General features: G+C 39.1%; 1 protein-coding gene across 4 annotated transcripts in view; it reads left to right on the forward strand.

Moving 5' to 3' along the window:
* Positions 1-20,472, forward strand: part of LOC136849218 (uncharacterized) — a 760,295-nt gene that overhangs the window by 300,760 nt on the left and 439,063 nt on the right. For all 4 annotated transcript variants that reach the window (XM_067122421.1, XM_067122439.1, XM_067122450.1 and 1 more), the window contains exon 7: positions 19,574-19,706. In XM_067122421.1, the coding sequence (XP_066978522.1) occupies positions 19,574-19,706 (133 nt within the window). The remainder of the gene's footprint in view (positions 1-19,573; positions 19,707-20,472) is intronic.

The raw sequence follows: 20,472 nt of genomic DNA on the forward strand, positions 1-20,472 counted from the left end.
GGTCACTTTTTAACAGACACATATGTAATTCTAATACCCACAGTGCCCTCTTAACTTCTCAAATTCTTCGCGCCTTTTTGGGTATGTTTGTAACTACAAAGCCATAACATCCAAACGCAAGAAATTGAAGAGACTTGTGATTGCCAGTCACGGGAGACGAATCCGCATCGCCATAACCACAAGGAGGTCATGTTGCCAACCTTTGTGGTCAGGTCGGCAATGTGACCTTGTGGTTATGGTGACACAGGTTCGTCTCCCGCGACCGGCAATCACAAGTCTCTTCAATTTCTTGCATTTGGATGTTATGGCTTCGTAGTTACAAGCATATCAAAAAGCGTGAAGAATTAAGAAGTTAAGAGGGCATTGTATATTAGAATTACATATATATATATATATATATATATATATATATATATATATATATATATATATATATATATATATATATATATATATATATATATATATATATATATATGTGTGTGTGTATGTGTGTGTGTGTGTGTGTGTGTGTGTGTATGTATGTGTGTGTGGAGTATATATATAGTGTATACATATATATATATATATGGATATCTATGTATCTACTATATATATATATATATATATATATATATATATATATATATATATATATATATATATATATATATATATATATATATATATATATACATACATATATATGTGTGTGTGTGTGTGTGTGTGTAATCTATATCTACATCAGCCACTCTCTTTTCTATCTGTCTCTCCCACATTCTATAAGTATCCTTTGGTGTAAAGAGAGAGAGAGAGAGAGAGAGAGAGAGAGAGACTTTGCCCAAGTGGTAACCCCCTTCACAGTCAATTTGTCAATATGTTAAGATGATTGTCAGTTCGGCCCTCATCCCTCCCCCTAAGTCAGAGACAGAAAAAGATTAGGGAAAATCATTTATTTATCATAAAAAACATAAACATATATGTTTCATATGCATAAAAATTCTGTATCTCAGTGAGAGAGAGAGAGAGAGAGAGAGAGAGAGAAACTCAAACACTGCTAACAGTACATACCAAACCTTAAAGCTACAAGCTGTGTGATTGGTTACTTACAACCCCTTCAGCCAGTAGCATGTTGTCATGGCGAGAGAGAGGCGGTGAACATTATTATTTTATACAGTACGTATTACGATGATAATAGATCGAAATCAAGGGATTTCAATTTAACATTTGATTGATATTTTGCTGTTTTCACATTATTAATATTTGAAAATTAGTAAATCAATTATCGTACAAAAAAAATGTTACATATGCATAAAAATTTCTCTCTTATCTCAGAGAGAGAGAGAGAGAGGGAGAGAACTCATACACTACTGACAGTACATACCAAAGCATCGAGCTACAGGCTGTGTGACTGGCTACTCCCAACCTCTGCAGCTAGTAGCATGTCTTCATGAAGGGAGAGGTTGAACATGGTTTTTTTTTATTTAGTACAGTAGCTCCTAAGTATACAAATTTAATTTGTTCCAAATTCCAGTTTGTTTATTGAAATGTTTGTATATCGATCCAAATATTCCCATAAGGAATGATGAGAAATCAGTTAATTTGTCCCACAATTAAGAATTTCCCCCATATCCACCCTTTGTACACACTTTAATACAATTGTTTTAAGCGCAAGCACAATATATCATTTAATGATAACCATATTCAACAAAATAAATGAAGGAATAAAGCATTTCGCAACAAAATTTAACATGAAAGATGAACAAAATCATGTCACTTTGGTGATGCACAGCTGACTTGAGATGAGGGAGGGAGCATTTAGTTGAAGAGGGAAGGAGAAGAGACAGTGAAAACATTACTGTACTGTATGTACGTAAAAGCAGTTACAATTCGCATAAAAAAATAAAAGAATAAATTTAACATAATGATACAATATAAAAACAATCAAATGCAATACAGTAACAATAAAAAATCAAAAGTTACCTTGAGAGTGTTTGGGACAGTGCTAGTGAGGTGGTAGAGAGGTGAGTGAGGAGATGGTGGTGGGTCATCTGGTGGGAGATGGTGTTCCGCTTCCTGCTGATTTTCCAGATGTGCCATTGGGACTGGGCTCGGATGAATTTTCTCTTTCACTATGTTTCGCCCATTTGCTTTCACTTACACTTGATTCGCCCGAATCACTTCTTTTTGTTATGTAAAATACCTATCGAGTGACACTTGGCTTTTGCGATTTTTTAGCACTCGGTAAAAATAACTTGTCTCCACATCATCAAACAAACTGGCGCCATGTTCTGCTTCTGTGTGCCTTGGATTGTTTGTTTCTACAAATTTCTTGAGATTTTCCCACATTTCACACCATTTCCTGATTTCTGTGGATGACAGTAGTGAGGCCAGCACTGTTTCCACCTTATCCTTGGATGAAGAAAGTTCCTCTAACTCTCCTCTCTTTGTCTCCTTGAGCATCTCCTTCAACTCAACCATTGTCAACTGCTCGCCGTGTTCGTCAGTCGGTTTGTTTGTGTCTTCATGGTGTACCTCCAGCCCCATGGTTTTGTCAGATGACATGATCTCTGTGGTTTGGTTGTGTCATCTGACAAAACCATGGGGCTGGAGATACACCAGGGAGACATAAACAAACTGATTGACGAACACTACGAGGAGTTGACAGTGGTTGAATTGAAGGAGATGCTCAAATAGACAAAGAGAGGTGAGTTAGAGGAACTTTCTTCATCCGAGGATGAGGTGGAAACAGTGCTGACTTCACTATTGTCATCCACAGAAATCAGGAAATGGTGTGAAATGTGGGAAAATCTCAAGAAATTTGTAGAAACAATCCAAGGCATGCAGAAGCAGAACGTGGCACCAGTTTGTTTGATGGCGTGGGGAAGAATTATTTTTACTGAGTGCTAAAAAATCGCAATAACCTTCGAAGTCACATTCAAGAACGCATTAGTTTTTTCCATGCAGAATTGAGCGTTCTTTTTGTGACTCCCTGCCATGCTGTATTAATGAGCTTTAAGCAGCTGATGATGCCAAAATGCTCCTTCCAAAACTCCTAAAGGGGCAAGGTCGTTGCTTTGGTAACCTCGAAGCATCTTTGAAACAGAGCCGTAGTGTAGAGTTTTTTGAAGTTGGATATGACCTGCTGATCCATGGGCTGGAGTATGGGGGTGTTGTTGGGAGGAACACAATGTCGATGAAGTCGAACTGTCTGTCCAACAGTTCGTGATCTATGTCCTTTGTATGGGTAGGTGCGTTGTCCATTACAGTTACGGCTTTGAGCAGCAATCCATTTTCTTCTATATAACGTTTTATAGTAGGACAGCACACTTTGTTCAACCACTGCACAAACAAAGCTTGCATGGCCCAATCTTTATTGTTGGACTTCCACATGACACCCAGCTGCCTCTTCTGCTCATTGTTTATTAAATGTTTGTGGATTCTCGGAATGATAAACCAGCAATTGCTTTAATTTTAGATCCCCGATACTTTAGCACAGAACAAAAGCATAAGACAGTCTTTCATTGGCCTATGTCCTGGCATTTTCTTTTCTTCGCATGTACAGTAATATAGGTCTTCTTTGGCATCTTCTTCTAAAAAAGACCTGTCTCATCACAGTTGAATACTTGTTGGGGCTGGTAGCCCTGAGAATCCACAAAACTTTATAAACTTCTTAACATAATCTTCAGCTGCCATTGTATCTGCACTCGCAGCCTTCCCATGCTGGACAATTTACTTTACCCTGTCCATTTCATAAGTTTTTGGAACCATCCATGGCTTGCCTTGAGTTCAATTTCTTGAGAAGGACCTGGCAAGTCCTTGGCAACTTCTCCACGAATGGTCAAGGCTTTCTGTGAAATCATGGCTTGATTCACAGAATCTCAAGAGAGCTCTTTCTGCCTCAACCAGAAAAGCAGTAATTTCTCTATTACTTCCGTGGCTTGTGGCCATTGGTTAAACAATATTCTTGTTGCTCCTACGACAGTATCTAATGCCTTAATTTCCTCTTTCCTCTTTAGAACAGTATGTATAGTTGGCATAAATCTACCATATTCTCGAACTAAGTCAGACATGCGTGTGCCAACTTCATGCTTGGCGATCATTTCTATCTTAACTTCAACAGTTAAAGACTCCTTTTTCTTCATCACTTCCTTAACAGGCTGCTTCTTAATGTGTGGCATTGTTATTCACAATTATTAATCACAATACAGATTGCAAAAATATGATGCCATAAAGTTATGCAAAGTCTCAGTCACAGGCACAAACACGAACACAAGGCACAGAATTAGACTAGTGCCAATCAACGAGTTTACGTGTTAGGGTCATGAGGTAAATGAGGTCAATGAAGGCTTTTACAGGACCTAATTTGACATTTTAAAAAAGAGAACCATCACCCTAGATGTTTTATTACCTTCCCACTATATATCCTTCCGTCCCTACATCCACATAGCTCCCCCCTACCATCCAGGCATGAGGGGACCCTGTCTCTCCTCCCACAATCCCTGGTGGCCGCACACCAGATTCCACCAAACAGCTCTTAAATAGAGTTTTTAGCTCGTAGATGAAAACAAAATTTTTCAAAAATTTTACTGTCGTATAACAAAAATGCAAATAACGAATCATTCATGATGATGTTGAGGAATTTCACTTTGTTTGATTGATACTTTGCTTTTTTTACATTAATATTGATATTTGAAAATTAGAATAATATTTTTTTATCTTGAAAAGTTTATTTAGTCACGAAAATAAAATGAAAACACAGTAATTATATTGTGAATATTGCTCTACAAAAAATTCCATGAATTAGTTAATATTCCATGAATAATTTGGGAATAAGTTCCACAGAAGAATCTGCAAGTAGGTGAAGCTGCAAATCCTGAACCATGAATAGGCTGGGGTCAACTGTATAATGCCTACAGTTACGCCGCTCAGAATCCTAGTTAAGGCGCCATGATCCTGAACATCAGGTGTAAACCGGAACCAATTTTTTTATGAATATATTTGAAAAAGCGTCTTAAGTTGGAGCCTCTGTAAGCCTGGGACTGCCTGTACTGTATCTCAGCACTGTACGTATCCTGTAATAAAATATGGCAGTCCCTGGTTAACGGTGCGGTTTCTGTCCCCAGCTGAGCGCTGCTAACCAAAAATTGGCGATAATAGTTCTGAAAACCCCGCTTAATGGCACCAGTAACCAGATATCGGTGCTGTTAACCGGAGATCAGCTCCGAAATCCCCATTTAACCGGGGATCGGCGCCATTAACTGGAGAATGGTGCCGAAAATCCGGTTAACAACATCGCTAGCCAAGCTCCGTAACACTGAAACAGTGTTAACCGATGCTGCCGGTAAGCAGGAACTGCCTACTAAACTTGAAAACTCGAAATAAAACAAGCCCTGACAAGTCGACATTTACCTAGCTATCTTCACCCATCCAACACCATACCCCCACCCCCTCCCAGCCAGGGAAATAGCTACACAACTCCACCCAGCTTCCAAAACAACCCTTCCTCTGAGTGAATTTTTTTGCACAGCCTTACTGCCCCTCCTCTCGCATGGCACGCAGCCATCTGACTCACTCCCACCTTGGAAGGTTCTCCAGTCCTCCCCAGCCCCTCAAACCCTTTCTCAGTTTATGAGAGTAAGCAGTGTTACCAACATTTTCCCGAGGCCACGCAGCATTGCCAACCATCAGAGAGTAGTTTTTCAAATTTTTGAAATTTATTTATAGTATGTCATTTCTTTGATCCCTGGTTCTTTGGGTCAGGTTGTTTCTGGATAATGTCGAGTTCTGGATAATGAAGATCCAGATAATTTAGAGATTACAGTACTGTATTATTTGTGGCGATCAAATATGTTGGGTCCAATTGTTTCTGGATAATGTTGAGTCCAGGATAATGAAGATCCGGATAATTTAGAGATTACAGTACTTTATTACTTGTGGTGATCAAATATGTTTGAGCTGTTAATATATTAGTAGTGTACATTCAAAGATGATACCTGAGAATTTCCTAGTATCACAATAATTTACCTAGGAAATCATTCAGTAGGAAAAATAGAAATATAATAAGAATATTAAAAGTGAGAATTAGGCCCTATGTCCAGATGGATTCCACCCAAGGTGATCAAGGGAGCAGGATAGGAAAATACTTCTCATTTCTGTGACACACAAATTTGTTAAGCAAAATAATAAACCAGTTTTCAAGAAAGGTTCCAAGGATAAAATAAGGAATCAGACCAGTTAGCCTGACTGTCATTATGGAGAAGATACAGTACTATAATCTAACAAGGGAGATAATGTAGTGACATACAGTATAGTATCAAAGTCCAATTTTAGATAGCCAGCAAGGATTCTGTAATGACAGAACGTGCTTGACCAGCCTGACATGTATCTCTGTACAGAGTCAGGAAAAAAGAACACTGGAAAACACAGATGAATGTTGAATAAAACGGTAGATGTCATTCAACTTGGAAAAAATGCATTTTCATGCACAATCATCATCATCATAACACAAATTCCGTGTTCTGTACTGTACATACTACTAGTTATTGTTAGGGGATGAGAGTAGCCATCAAGAGAGGGATCCAATTGCTGTGACTTGCAGCAGCCCTCAGAGAAGTCAATCAGAATTTAAAAGAAAGCCTAGAAAATGCTGGGAGATATTAAGCTTCTGCTTATTATGAGGATAAAGGAGACTATCCCTGGCTTCATATATTGCACTAGTTAAGACCCTGTATAGAGTACCCTGTCCAACTGGGCTTCATCTTGGAAGATGGGCATAGAAAGAGTAGCCAAATCTCTTAGTACCATCAGTCAGACACACTGTCAGAGGGTAGAACACATGAGCATAGCATACTATCTAGAAAAGTGTTAGGTCAGTTAATCGGATAGTATAAAATTAAAAAGGTAAAAATGGCATGAATTATAAGTCTCTGTTTACCTTAAGTAGTAACCAGAATAAATTCAAAGGAAAAGGAAAGGAATTGGAACAAAAAAGGTTAAGCATTAGCCACTCTGGAACTTCTACACATAACGAATAATTTAATTTTGGATAGACTACCAGTTGTTGTGAACAGTCCTGTTACTAGTGATACACTCGTGTGGGTTTATTGTTGTGTTCTGGTTCTCTGATTTGGAGAATACCATTTTGTACAGTAATGCTCAGATATGACACCACATGATTCTTTGTGTATTGTCCAAAATTTCAGATGCAACATAACTTGCCAAGTAGTGTTAAAACCTCTTGTTTTCATCTCCAATGTCATACATGTTGATGAGTTTCTGAATTCATAGCTAACACTATTTTCTTAGGGTATATGAATATGATCTCTTTTATGCATTGACATAATTCATAATAATCTTATATGATGAATGAATTTTTTTCCCTCCATGTTTAGCTCAAAGCACAGTGTGATATAGTTAGCAGTGCCATCAATGCCAGGGCACTTAACTTGCTACTTGAAGTGGTCATTGTAACTGCCTCTACAAAATAAAAGAGTATCTATTAAGCTCAATAATCTTAAATAAATTTCCTAAATAGGAATGTGAATTACAAAAAGTTTTTATTGAATTTTGAAGTTTTAGTATTTTCAAATTGCTTGTACAGTACAGTATAATGAAAAATGATTTATAGGCCTTACAAAAATAATCTAAGGCTTTGAGTTGTAATCTTGTGTACTAAAGGATTTATTTTTAGAGATTACCTGTTCTTTGAGGAGTAAATGATGATGATGGTTTAAATTATATCGAGAAGATAGCCATTAATCTAAAAATTTGTTAGTATTAACTAAGAATATTTTCTTGAAGTCCTTCTCGCTTTTGGTGTATGATTGATTCATTCATAAGATAACTTGAAGCACAAGAATGCATAGATATCTTCATATGCATTTTGGCTAGAAATTGTTAATATAGAAATGTGAATGCTAAGTGCAATGTATTTTTAAAAAGTAAAGAAAACTAGCACACCTAGGCCTAGGAACAAAATCTTGGCGTTTACTAAAGTGTAATTGCATGGGTGAATATTTGCTAGGAAACCATCATTTTTTGTTGTTAAGAATCATAAATTTTATTTTTTATATATATGTAACTTACCAAGTAATTACGTAGCTGTAAGATTTCCTACCACAGCAGCCTCAAAATTCAAAATTAGCTGTAACGATTCAACTACCTAGTGTAGGTGGGTAACCCCACCCACTTTCGGAGTAAGAAAAGGATCGACTTGGCAGAGAACTTCATTAATTTTTCTGCTGGTGTTTGACCAACTGCGTTTGTTCCCGCAGCCTGTCGTCATCGTTGTTTGGCGAGGTACTCGGAATTTGCTGTAACTTTCATTATTTATTGCTTTGCTACTGATTGGATTTGCTTAGTGTTTACTTTTCATTGCTTCGTTAGTTGCTTATTTAACTTTTACTTAGTATTATGTCAGACTAGTTCTTCCATTGTTCGCTTTTGTAGTGAGGGATGTAAAACTTGGTTAGTTAAGCCGTCATTCGACTCCCATACTAAATGTATTAAATGTAGGGGACAGGATTGTAACATTGAGAATACTTGTGATGAATGTCAAGAATGGGATGAGAAAAAGTGGAAAGTTTTAAAGGCTTATTGGCTTAGGCTTGAGAGGGAGAAAAAGAGGAAGGTGGCTGCTAGAGCCGAAATTAGGACCAATCTTGAATCTGCTAGGCCAGTAGAGAATGGTACTGTCCCTTCATCACCAGTTCTTTCTGTTTCTCCAATTCTTAATCCTCCGACTCCTTTACTGCACACTCCTATTACGGGCTCTCATGTTCCTAAACTTAACCCCATTGCCAAGGTCAGAGATTCATTTAGTGTTAAGTGCAATGTCTGAGTTAGGTACTTCAGTGAAAGTGAGCTCTATAAAAGTGTCAGCTTATGTGAAAAGTGACATTGTTGTGCCAGTGGAGGAGGTGGCTACGCGTTCCATTGGCGCTCCTAGACGAAGGTCACTGTCCCACTCCTCTGAATCTGGGAGAAGACATACTGATAGTTCCTCGTTGGGAGAGTGGGTTCCATTCTCAGCTAGCACTCTGTTGGCCGTGAGTTCAAATCTCCGATCGACCAGTGAAGAATAAGAGGACTTTATTTCTGGTGATAGAAATTAATTTCTCCCTATCATGTGGTTCAGATTCCACAATAAGCTGTAGGTCCCATTGCTAGGTAACCAATTGGTTTTTAGCCATGTAAAATAAGTCTAATCCTTCAGTCCAGCCCTAGGAGAGCTGTTAATCAGCTCAGTGGTCTGGTTAAACTAAAATATACTTAACATATTTTAGAAGACATACCGAAGGTTGAAGGGAGGCCAGCGGGGTTTGCCCACAGGTAGTCACCCCCTCAGTCACACCTGTCCCTCCCCAGGTGTCGACATTATCCCAGTGGAAAGGTGTTGAGGGGAGGCTCCGGCTGGGACTTTTTTTTTTATTTCTGGATGGATCTCCTTCAGTTTTTTACTGATGAAAGTGTTATATCAGAGAAGTTATGTCCAAGTGTTTCAGCCCCCTACCCCACCCTCCCATCCCCTCACCCCCGAAAAAATACCCCGAAAAAAGGTTTTTTCTGTTGATTCCACATCCTTTATTAGTCAAGGTAGAACTCTGAAAGTTCTTATGAGCAAAGTTAAAAGGTAGTTCTACAACTCCAAACAGAGATATTTTTTATTATTACCCCTTAAACGCCGAGCCTCTATTTACAAAAGTGTCTGCTGTATGCCGGCGGGGTTTGGGAGTTAGCGCCGAAGTGGAAAGAAAGTTTTTTTAAAAAAATTAGGCATGCTTAGTTTTTAAGATTAAGTGTTCATTTTTGGCTCCTTTCTTCTCATTGCCTGAAGTTTAGTATGTAACCATCAGAAATGAAAAAAAAAATATCACATATAAATATTGGAATATATGAGTGCGAAAAAAAAAATTTCATATATAATTGTATACAAATCACGCTGTGAGCAAAACGGTTAAAGCTAACAAGTTATTTTTTTCGTTGTATTGTACACTAAATTGCGATGATTTTGGTATATAACAAATTGTAAAACGATCAGAGCAACACAGAGAAAACATTATCACAAAATGATGCATGAATTCGTAACTTCCAGACATAAAGTTTTTTTCAAAAATTCACCATAAATTGAAATATTGTGCTAGAGACTTCCTGTTTGTTGCAAAATAAAGGTAAATGATTGAATATTACTGGAATGTAAGAGTTTTAGTTTACAGTTGCATTTTTCTACCATTTCGGTCCAGTCAAAGTTGACCAAAGGGTGAAATTTTGGCACATCGTGATTTATAGGAAAATATTTCAAAACTGATAAAAGCTACAACAATGCATTATTTTATGTTGTATTCTACATGAAATTGCACACATTTTCATATATAAAACGTTATGTAACGGCTAATATAAAATGGTGCAAAAATTATGACAAAGTGACTAAAGAATTTCTGAGATTTTCAGCAGAGTTAGCGAGCGCGGACGTAAGGAAAAAGTTTTTTCAAAAATTCACCATAAATCGAAATATTGTGCTAGAGACTTCTTGTTTGTTGCAAAATGAAGGTAAATGATTGGATATTACTAGAATGTAAGAGTTTTAGCTTACAATCGCATTTTTCGACCATTTCGGTCGAGTTAAAGTTGACCGAAGGTTGAAATTTTGGCACTTATCGTGATTTATATGAAAATATGTCAAAATTGATAGAAGCTACAACCATGAGTTATTTTTTGTTGTATTCTACATGAAATTGTGCACATTTTCATATATAAAACTTTATGTAACGGTTAATAGAAAACAGTGCAAAAATTACGACAAAGTGACTAAAGAATTTCTGAGATTGTAAGAGCCTGACGCCGTCTCTTCCAAACACGTGTGTGTGTGTGTGTGTGTGTTCATCGTCCATCGGAGTGGCAAGATGTTTGGCATCTCCACAAACAGAAACATACACACAGTTTGATACAGAAGATTCGTTGGAACATTATGAGTACATGATTAGAATGCTTGCATGGCAATGCAAGTAGTGGTGATTGTACATACATCAAGACAACAATGGTTAGGGAGAAACAGATGGAAATATTGTATGGTTGAAATCGCGTTCCTTTAGAGAAAGAAAACGAGATGCTCTTGTTGTCTTGTCCACTCCGATGGATGACGAACACACACGTGTTTGGAAGAGACGGCATCAGGCTCTTACAAGATTTTCAGCAGAGTTAGCGTGGACATAAGGAAAAAGTTTTTAAAAAAATTTACCATAAATTGAAATATTGTGCTAGAGACTTCTCGTTTGTTGCAAAATGAAGGTAAATGATTGAATATTACTAGAATGTAAGAGTTTTAGCTTACAATTGCATTTTTCGACCATTTCGGTTGAGTCAAAGTTGACTGAAGGTTGAAATTTTGGCACTTATCGGGATTTATATGAAAATGTCATAATTGATAAAAGCTACAACCATGAGCTATTTTTCGTTGTATTTTACATGAAATTGCACACATTTTCATATATAAAACTTTATGTAACGGCTAATAGAAAACAGTGCAAAAATGATTACAAAGTGACTAAAGTATTTCTGAGATTTTCAGCAGAGTTAGTGCGGACATAAGGAAAAAGTTTTTTTCAAAAATTCACCATAAATCGAAATATTGTGCTAGAGACTTCTCGTTTGTTGCAAAATGAAGGTAAATTATTGAATATTACTAGAATGTAAGTTTTAGCTTACAATTGCATTTTTCGACCATTTCAGTCGAGTCAAAGTTGACCGAAGGTTGAAATTTTGGCACTTATCGTGATTTATATGGACATATGTCAAAATTGATAAACTCTACAACCATGAGTTATTTTTGTTGTATTCTACATGAAATTGCACACATTTTCATATATAAAACTTTATGTAACGGTTAATAGAAAACAGTGCAAAAATTACAACAAAGCGATTAAAGAATTTCTGAGATTTTCAGCAGAGTTAGCCGATGCTTTCTTTTGGGATAAGAAAGAAATTCATGCATGCGCAGCTGGGTCACACTCATAAACAAAACAACAGCGTGATCCGTGAAGTCCCAGCATCCCTCAAGGTGTGTGATTTAAAATTTTTTGCAAACGAGGCTGATAAGTATTTTTCCGCGAATATTTGAAAAAACTTTTTGTAGTCTATGTATTTTATGTCTACTCGGCGCCCGACAGACAACTTTTGTCGATGTAAAATACGTCCAGTCGGCATTAAAGGGTTAATTTAGTTTTTGTATCATTTATATGCAAATTATGCTTTTTCGAAAAATGGCAAATTTTGAGGCAAAAAAAAATCATTGAAACAAAAACTAACACAGATATAAAAAAATCAGCTTTATCAATTTTGAGAGAGACATTTCCCCATTTGGCATAGCAAATTTCATTCAAATTGATCAATAAGTAATGGAGATGGGATCATCCAAATACAAAAAAACTTAGTTTTGAGTAAATTGTGTTTGAAAATTAGAAATGCATTTACAACTATAATCATAATGAAGTAAATTGTGTTTGAAAATTAGAAATGCATTTACAACTATAATCATAATGACACTATTTCTTTTTATCCCCAGCAAAAAAAAAGTGTGTCTGTATATATCAATTTATGTGTTTGTATACATATATATATCTTCCAAGAAAAGTGTCTTTGTATATATCTATTTATGTGTGTATGTGTTTACTGTACATAATTATCTTCCAAGAGAAGTGTGTGTGCATATGTATATTATGTGTAAATATATAAACAGGTTCCCAATAACAATAAATATAAATGAAAAAAAACAACAACAACAACAACAACAGAAAGTGAGCAAAAGAGCTGAGTCATGACAGTCAGCTGATTTGGTTGTCAACACAGTTCCCTATGACGTCACTACTATATACGAGAGGTAATCCGCACTTCATATATAGTATTTTCATTTCTGGTCACTTTTATATGTATTTATGTTATCATTAGATAGAAAACCTTATGAACAAACGATTATACCCACTGAAACACGAAGAAAAACAACAACAACAGAAGGTGAGCAAAAGAGAGGTGATTGTAGTCAGCTGATATGGCAAAGCCCATTTTCTATGACCTCACTACTAAAAACTTGAGGAAATCCACACTTCATAATTATTTCCAGTCACTTTTATATGTATTTGTTATCATTAGATAGAAAACCTTATAAACAAAACGATTATACCCACTAAAACACGAATAAACACACTATACACAAGGAGGGAGAAGAAGTCACGAGATATTTGTCACATAATCACCCCTTTATTTACATAAGCCACTGAGTATTTTGCAGTACTTTGCTGCTGCTTCCCCTCCTAAACAGTGCCAGGAAAACGTATCATACATATGCATCACTGATAATATAAATACCTAAGCAAAACTAATGATTACTTGATGATTTCATAATTGTGATGTTTTTTATGTAAATTTATAATAAAATTACTGATGAAAAGAGCTCTGTAGCTATAAAACTATGATAGATATCGTTATAAAACTTCGTACTCTGACAGAAGAGTCATCATACAGTGCCTTGGTGTCAATAATGGAAAAAAGTGATTTTGGCCGATTTTTACCCCTAACCAGCCGGAAAACCCCCTTAAAGTAAGTGCTCATCAGCTTTCCTCCAGCTCAAGAAATCTCCAGCCCCGACATGAGGCGCAGGTGTAGCTATCCTGCCTCCTCTCGCCCTCTCAAGAGGTACTCCAATGGTGCTGACCGCTCTCTTTTCAGCTAAGAGGCACAGAGAGACCATTCTCAGCCCCCAACCCTCCTGCAACTTTGCTGAGCTTCCTGCCTCCTCTTTGGTTCAACCCCAGGTGTCGGTCTGGGACAGCCCAGAGTCATTTACGCTGTATGTGGAGTGCCCGTCCTTGGCACCCAAGCTCCTGAAAGACCCTCCTGAACAACGATTGTCTTCATCCAGACACCTCTCTGCCTCCAAGCACCCGTCGCCTCCTGAGCACTCGTCTTCCTTCCGCAAGTGTCAGCCACCACCCAATGTGGTGGCGCCAGCTCCAGTGCACCCGGCACCAACCAGTGCGCACCTGCCTCCGCCTCTGCCTCCTCAAGCTCGATCATAAGCTCAGGGGGATCTGTTGTTGGAACCAGTTAAGCACCAGCTTGATGTTATGAGTTCGTTCAGAAAGCACCCGCTGCTCCCACTGTCTCACAGGGTCTTGTTTTGTTACCTGTATCTTCTGATGAAGAGGTGCTTGAGCAAGAAGACACCTCTAAGTCGGCCTACACTGCGCTACTTTGGTATATTTTGGCCAGTTTCCCCAGCTACTTCTTGCCTGCCTCTCCAATTTCTCCTGCCTCTATCTTCTTTAAGAGAAACTGGACAGATGACTCCGCTTGGCTTCCCAAGATAGTGCTGTCCTCCTCAACAAGGAAAGCCCTTAAAGAGGGAACTGGGCAAAGCCACTCTAGCCCGGCCTTCCTCCAGACTTGTTTGCAGGAGATATCTGTACTATTCGACTGGAGAAGCCCCCTCTTTGGGAGCCACTGCCTCCTCCCAGGGGAACTTTCCTGGTCCCATTGACTCTTCGTGGCGCTCGGCCTTTACTTCGGCGAAGATAATGTTTTCATCTACTGAACTTAACCACCTCGTTAGAAGTGTTTTAAGGTGTTTGAGGTGTTTGAGTTTCCTTGATTGGTTCATCGGGGTGCTCGCCAAGAAGATGGAGGACTGTTCACTCTTTGCTGGAGGACCTGGCCTCCGACTGGTTAACTGTGTTATTATGAGCAGACAAGGCCACCAGAGATGGTTTCCACGAGCTTGCCTCCCTCTTCGCCACGAGTGTGTTGAAGAAAAGGGAGTTGTGGTGCTCTTTCACCTTGAAAGAAGTAACCCACACACACAAGTCTGCTCTCCTCTTTGCCCCTCTCGACAAGCAGTATCCCTTCCCTCAGTCCACTGTGCTATCTCGCCAGACCTCCAAAAGAAATCTACTCAAGACCTGCTGGCATGGTCCATTAAACATTCGAAGGGAACCTCTGCCTCTGCCAAGTCCGTTTCTCCCCTCCAACTTCAGCATTTCATGGAGGCAGACAGAGACTAGGGTCGAGACCCCGAGCTAACCTGCATTATTCAAAGTCCGTCAGAGAGCTGTTAAACTGGTCTGGTAAAACATACCTTTCTACCAAGAAATGAAAACACAGTCCTTCATGCTCCCATAGGAGCCAGACTCCTCCACTTTTGAGAGGAGTGGAGTCGCAGAGGTGCAGAGCTTTGGGTAGTTTAAGTCCTGATGGAGGGATACTCCATTCCTTTCACGAGGACACTTCAGCTATTGAAGTCTTCTGTTGCCTTGACCGCTTATTCGGAAGGCTCCGAAAGATTTTCGCCCCTTTCAAAGGAAGTCGACTCCCTCCTTCTCAAGCGAGCTATGGAAGAAGTCAAGTGTCACGATTCAGAGGGTTTCTACAACTGGTTTTTCGTAGTTCCAAAGTCATCGGGGGGATGGAGGCCTGTTCTTGATGTCAGCACTCTGAACCTCTTTGTTCTGAAGACAAAGTTCCATTTGGAAACGAGCCTGTCTGCCATGTCCTCCATTTGTTAGGGCAACTTGATGATTTCCCTAGACATGCAGGATGCTTACTTCCATGTCCCCATACATCCGGACTCCAGGAAGTACCACCGTTTTGTCTTTCAGAACAAAGTTTTCAGTTTCGGGCCGTATGCTTCAGCCTTTCGATGGCCCCTCAGGTATTCGCTCATGTTATCTCTCCTGTCAGCAAGTGGCTCCACCTTCTTGGGATCAACATCTCCCTGTATTTGGAGGACTGGCTCCTTTGTTCCCAGCCGAAGGAAAGGTGCACGGAGGACTTAAGGGCAACTCTTCCCCTGACTCAAGAGTTGGGCATTCTCATCAACATAGAGAGGTCTCAGCTGTCTCCAACATAGGAGATTCTTTATTTGGGCCTGGTACTGAATTCTCAGACATCTCAGGTTTTCCCACCCCAAAAAGGATCGACTCTTGCCTTCGCACAGTCCACCAATTTCTCTCTCTCCCAGTCTGCTCGGCCAACCAGTGGATGAGTCTCCTGGGCTCAAGGCCAGCTGGGACAGGAAGACCCAACCGGGCTCTTACGTTTTTCCCATCACACAGGAGATAAGACAGACCTTCAATGGTGGCTGTGTGAAGGAAGACTTCTACAGGGAAAATCTCTTCTACCTCTGAACCCCGACGTAGACTTAATCCAGACGTGTCGGACTTAGGTTGGGGAGCCCTTCTGAGAGACCAAGAAGTGTCCAGGACATGATCCGTGGATCAGAGACGCCTCCATGTAAATGTCAGTGAGCTGAAGGCCATTCATCAGGGCCTCCAGTCCTTCTCTCCTCAGATCTTTGACAAGATGGCGATCATTCATTCTGACAACACAACTGCTCTAACTTTCATCCACAAACAAGGAGGCACTCACCCCTCCTCCCTCTTTGAGGCCTCCAGAGATCTCCTTCTCTGGGCAGACTGGAACCAAGTCACTCTTGTTACCCGTTGCATTCAAGGGAAACTCAATGTCTTGGTAGATGAGTTGAGTCGCCACAACCCTGTCCTTCCCATGGAATGGACTCTGGATCCTCTGGTCTGCAGCAATCTATGGAAGCTTTGGGGTACTCCATTGATCGACCTGTTTGCGACATACAGGAGTCATCATCTCCCCCTCTTCTTCTGCTCTCCAGCCCCAGACCCTCTGGCATGGGCAACGGACGTCATGCTTCAGGACTGGTCAAGACTAGATATCTATGCTTTTCCTCAGAGAGGTGGTAAACAAGTTCTCCCCTCATCTCAATGCCTTGATGACTGGTGGCTCCTTTCTGGCTGACAAAGGAATGGTTCCCACTTGTGCTTCGTCTTCTGGTGGATTTTCCAAGACTGCTCCCTCAAAAACCATCTCTCCTCAAGCAACCCCACTTCCACAGGTTTCACCAAGGGTTGTCCGCTATGGCCCTGATAGGCTTCAGACCGTCCGGAGCGCTGTCAGAGCGAAGGGGTTTTCAAGAGCAGCTGCAGAGGCTATTGCTAGGTGCAAATGCCAGTCTTTTAGTAACCACTCTCAGTCTTAAGTGGACAGTCTTCCGGAGCTGGTGCAGGCAACATAACGTCTCTTCTTCTGAGACATCTGTAAGTCAGATCGCTGACTTCCTGCTCTTCTTGAGGTCGTCCAAGAAATTATCGTCCTGTACCATCAAGGGGTATAGGCTCATGTTAAGCTCTGTTTTCAAGCACAGAGGGTTGGACTTTTCATCCAACCAAGACCTCGGTGATCTCATCAAATCCTTCAGCACAACTAGACAGAGGAGGTCTGGAGGTGTCCTGTGGAATCTTGACATAGTCTTAAAGTGGCTGTCAGGCCCAGCTTTTGAACCCCTCTGATCAGTCTCTCTAAGGGACCTCACTAGGAAGACTCTCCCTCGTCACCCTAGCCACTGCTAAACGTGTCAGTGAAATCCAGGCCATTGACAAAAGAGTAGGTTTTGTGCAGGGAGATGCAGCATGCTCCTCCTCCTCTCAGGTTTCTTGCTAAGAACAAAGACCCTTCCAAGCCCTGGCCCCGTTCCTTCTCCATTAAAATTTTAGCAGACATCCTTGGACTGGAGGAAAAGGAGAGGCTTCTCTGTCCAGTAAGAGCTCTGAGGCACTATCTTCAGAGAACTGAGAAGATCAGAAACCCTTCTAGTCATCTGTGGTGCTCCATTCAGAACCCTTCTCGTCTAATGACAAAAAATGTGATTTATTTTTTGAGAGACCTAATTTCATAAGCACACACTTGGATCCAGGAGGACATCCTATCTTTATTTAAGGTCAAAGTTCACGAGGTTCGAGCGTTGGCAGCTTCTCTTGCATTTAGACACAACATGTCCCTCTCCTCCATCTTGCAGTCTACGTACTGGAAGTGCAGGTCATTGTTCACATAGTATCTCAAAAAAATGGAAATGGTTTTTGAGAATTGTAGTATATTAGAACCTTTATCCGTGGTTGGCATGCTCTTTTGAGCAAGGGTGTTGAGTCCGAGTTGAACCTAGGGGTACATTGTACCTGGAGTACCAACCAGTTCTTTTAGTTGGTTTGGATGTGGTTTTTTATTACAGTGTTGTGTGTTTTTATTCTGGTCCTACACCCAGGGCAAGGGCACCTATTAACTTTGCTAGCCATCAGAGTACCTCCTTCACTGCAAAGTCTCCACTAAAGTAGGAGGCGACCCATGGCTATACTGCCACACCACCATGGGTTAAGATGAGCACTGACCAGAGGCAGTACCCACCTGCAGTGGCGCTCTTACCAGGTAAGGAAACGACAAGCCAACTTCCCTGCTATTAAATTCATCACTTTATCAATGTTTTGAGGTAGAATTTGTCCATGTATCCCACATCCTATCAATGTGGATTCAGCTATGTAATTACTTGATAAGTTACTTAATATAAAAATATATATATGATCAAAAAGTTTTATATATACTTACCAAGTAATTACTGAATCAGAGCCCTCCCTCCTGCCCTCACATGGACTTGAGGGCAAAAAAACGTATGAAACTCTCTGGGTCGTCGATCCTCTTTTTACCCAGAAACTGGGCTGGGTTAACCACTTACTGTACACTAGCTAATTGAATCATTACCACTAATTTTGAATTTTTAGGCTGCTGTGGTAGGAAATCTTAAAGCTATGTAATTACTTGGGAAGTATATATAAAACTTTATTTGAGTATATTATGGAAATACATGTTCCTGCCACTCAAATGGTTGCATCTTGCAGGCTACTGTAATGATTTTGTTTATCTTTTTTTAGCATTGAGGCATAAAAATAATGAAGTAGTACTATTTAAAATTTAATGGTTGTAATGCAAGCAATATCATTATGAACATTTTTCGGTATTTTTTACAATTTTAACATTCTGAACCTGGCTTTCATATAGATTTTTTTTTTTTGTTGAATGCATCGGCATTGGATGATCAAAATTTGGCTACATGTAACGTTTTCTTACAGCTTTGATATACATGACAGATTTCACTCTTACAAAACTTGTATAAAACAATCAAGTTTTCATTTCCAATGAAGAGGTAAATATGCGGCATGTTAGTTTTCCAGTTGGTGATTATTGAACAAAATCCTATGCAGTCATGTAGAGTCATCATTTAGCTTAGGTGTACCACCTGGTAAGCATGGTGTTTTCAAAAATTGCAATCATGAATATTGCTACAGCAAATATGATCTTGTTTTGTTTTAGTTTTGATATTTACACTTTGAGTGAATTTGATATACTATAAAAAATTATCTGCATAGATAAGTTATAACTATATTTTATTGGTAGGTGGCCTTGATAGTTAGAATGTCAATTTTTATATGAAATAAGTTGGTTTCTCCCCTGTGATTCATAGTCACATCATAATCTTTTCAATCCAGCATAATGGTAAATGCCTGTCTACATGATTGTGTACCTCTTATCTCTCATTATTCATGGTAGAAAACTAATGCAGTATGCTTGATTAAATAGTATACTTTATGTGTGTGTAGTTAATATTTTAGGGAAATTTCTTAAGGATGACTAGTGAGTATTTGCTTTAATTCAGTGCACATTGAAAAATTATCATACTTTGTTACAGGCTGTTGTTAGTGGTGGGCTTGCAATTGGTGGCAATTCTTCCTTGTCACCGAGAGTGGCTTCTCCAAACCCAGATGCTTCCAATATGCTCAATCCTCATTTGTTGCAGCAGCAGTCTCGCCTTTCTCCTCTTAGTAAGTATTAAAGTTTTTGTATTACCTCAGTAAGTATTAGGTTTGACAATGCCTTGGCTTCTTTATAGTTTCCATGTCATTGGTCCATCCACATTTTTTTTATGTCCGTATTTCATGTTGAGTGACTATTTTTAAATGGTAACACATAGTTGAAGTATCCAGCTGTGGCAGATGGCAAATTTGCATTTGAGAGAATACACACGCGCATTGACTTACCTTATATTTCCACGAAGAAGATGACCTTTAAATCATAAAATTCACCCTTAAAAATTGGGTGTTGTCTTATCCTACCATTCTAAAAATGAAAGCTTGAATTCTAAGTGATGTTTATCAGTAGGCTATCCTTGGCCTCGGTGTGATCACCACTGACATAACATGAAAATATTCACATTATGAAATAGTGATGATAAAGGTAATAAAACTATTTTTACCTTATAAATTAGTGGCATATCTTCATAGTAAATAGCCTATTCAAGGAATAATTCCATGTCAATGAGATCAACTTTTTTGTATGGGAGGCCAGCCAGCTGACAAAATGTAAATATTGAGTTATGGTTGTGCTCACAGTAACCTTTTATTTCAGTAATTTAGTGTAATTACAGTAGTAATAACATTTAGGATAACATAATATTAGTTTTTCAATAAAAATTCAGTCTGTTTGTAACTGTTTAGAACAATTCAATCATATGAACGATAATTATGTATGATAATTATCATACTTTATCGTATTGTTGTTAGGGGTTGCTAATGATTGGTGATGAACTGT

This window comes from Macrobrachium rosenbergii, chromosome 2, assembly GCF_040412425.1.
Source record: "Macrobrachium rosenbergii isolate ZJJX-2024 chromosome 2, ASM4041242v1, whole genome shotgun sequence".
NCBI lineage: Eukaryota > Metazoa > Arthropoda > Malacostraca > Decapoda > Palaemonidae > Macrobrachium > Macrobrachium rosenbergii.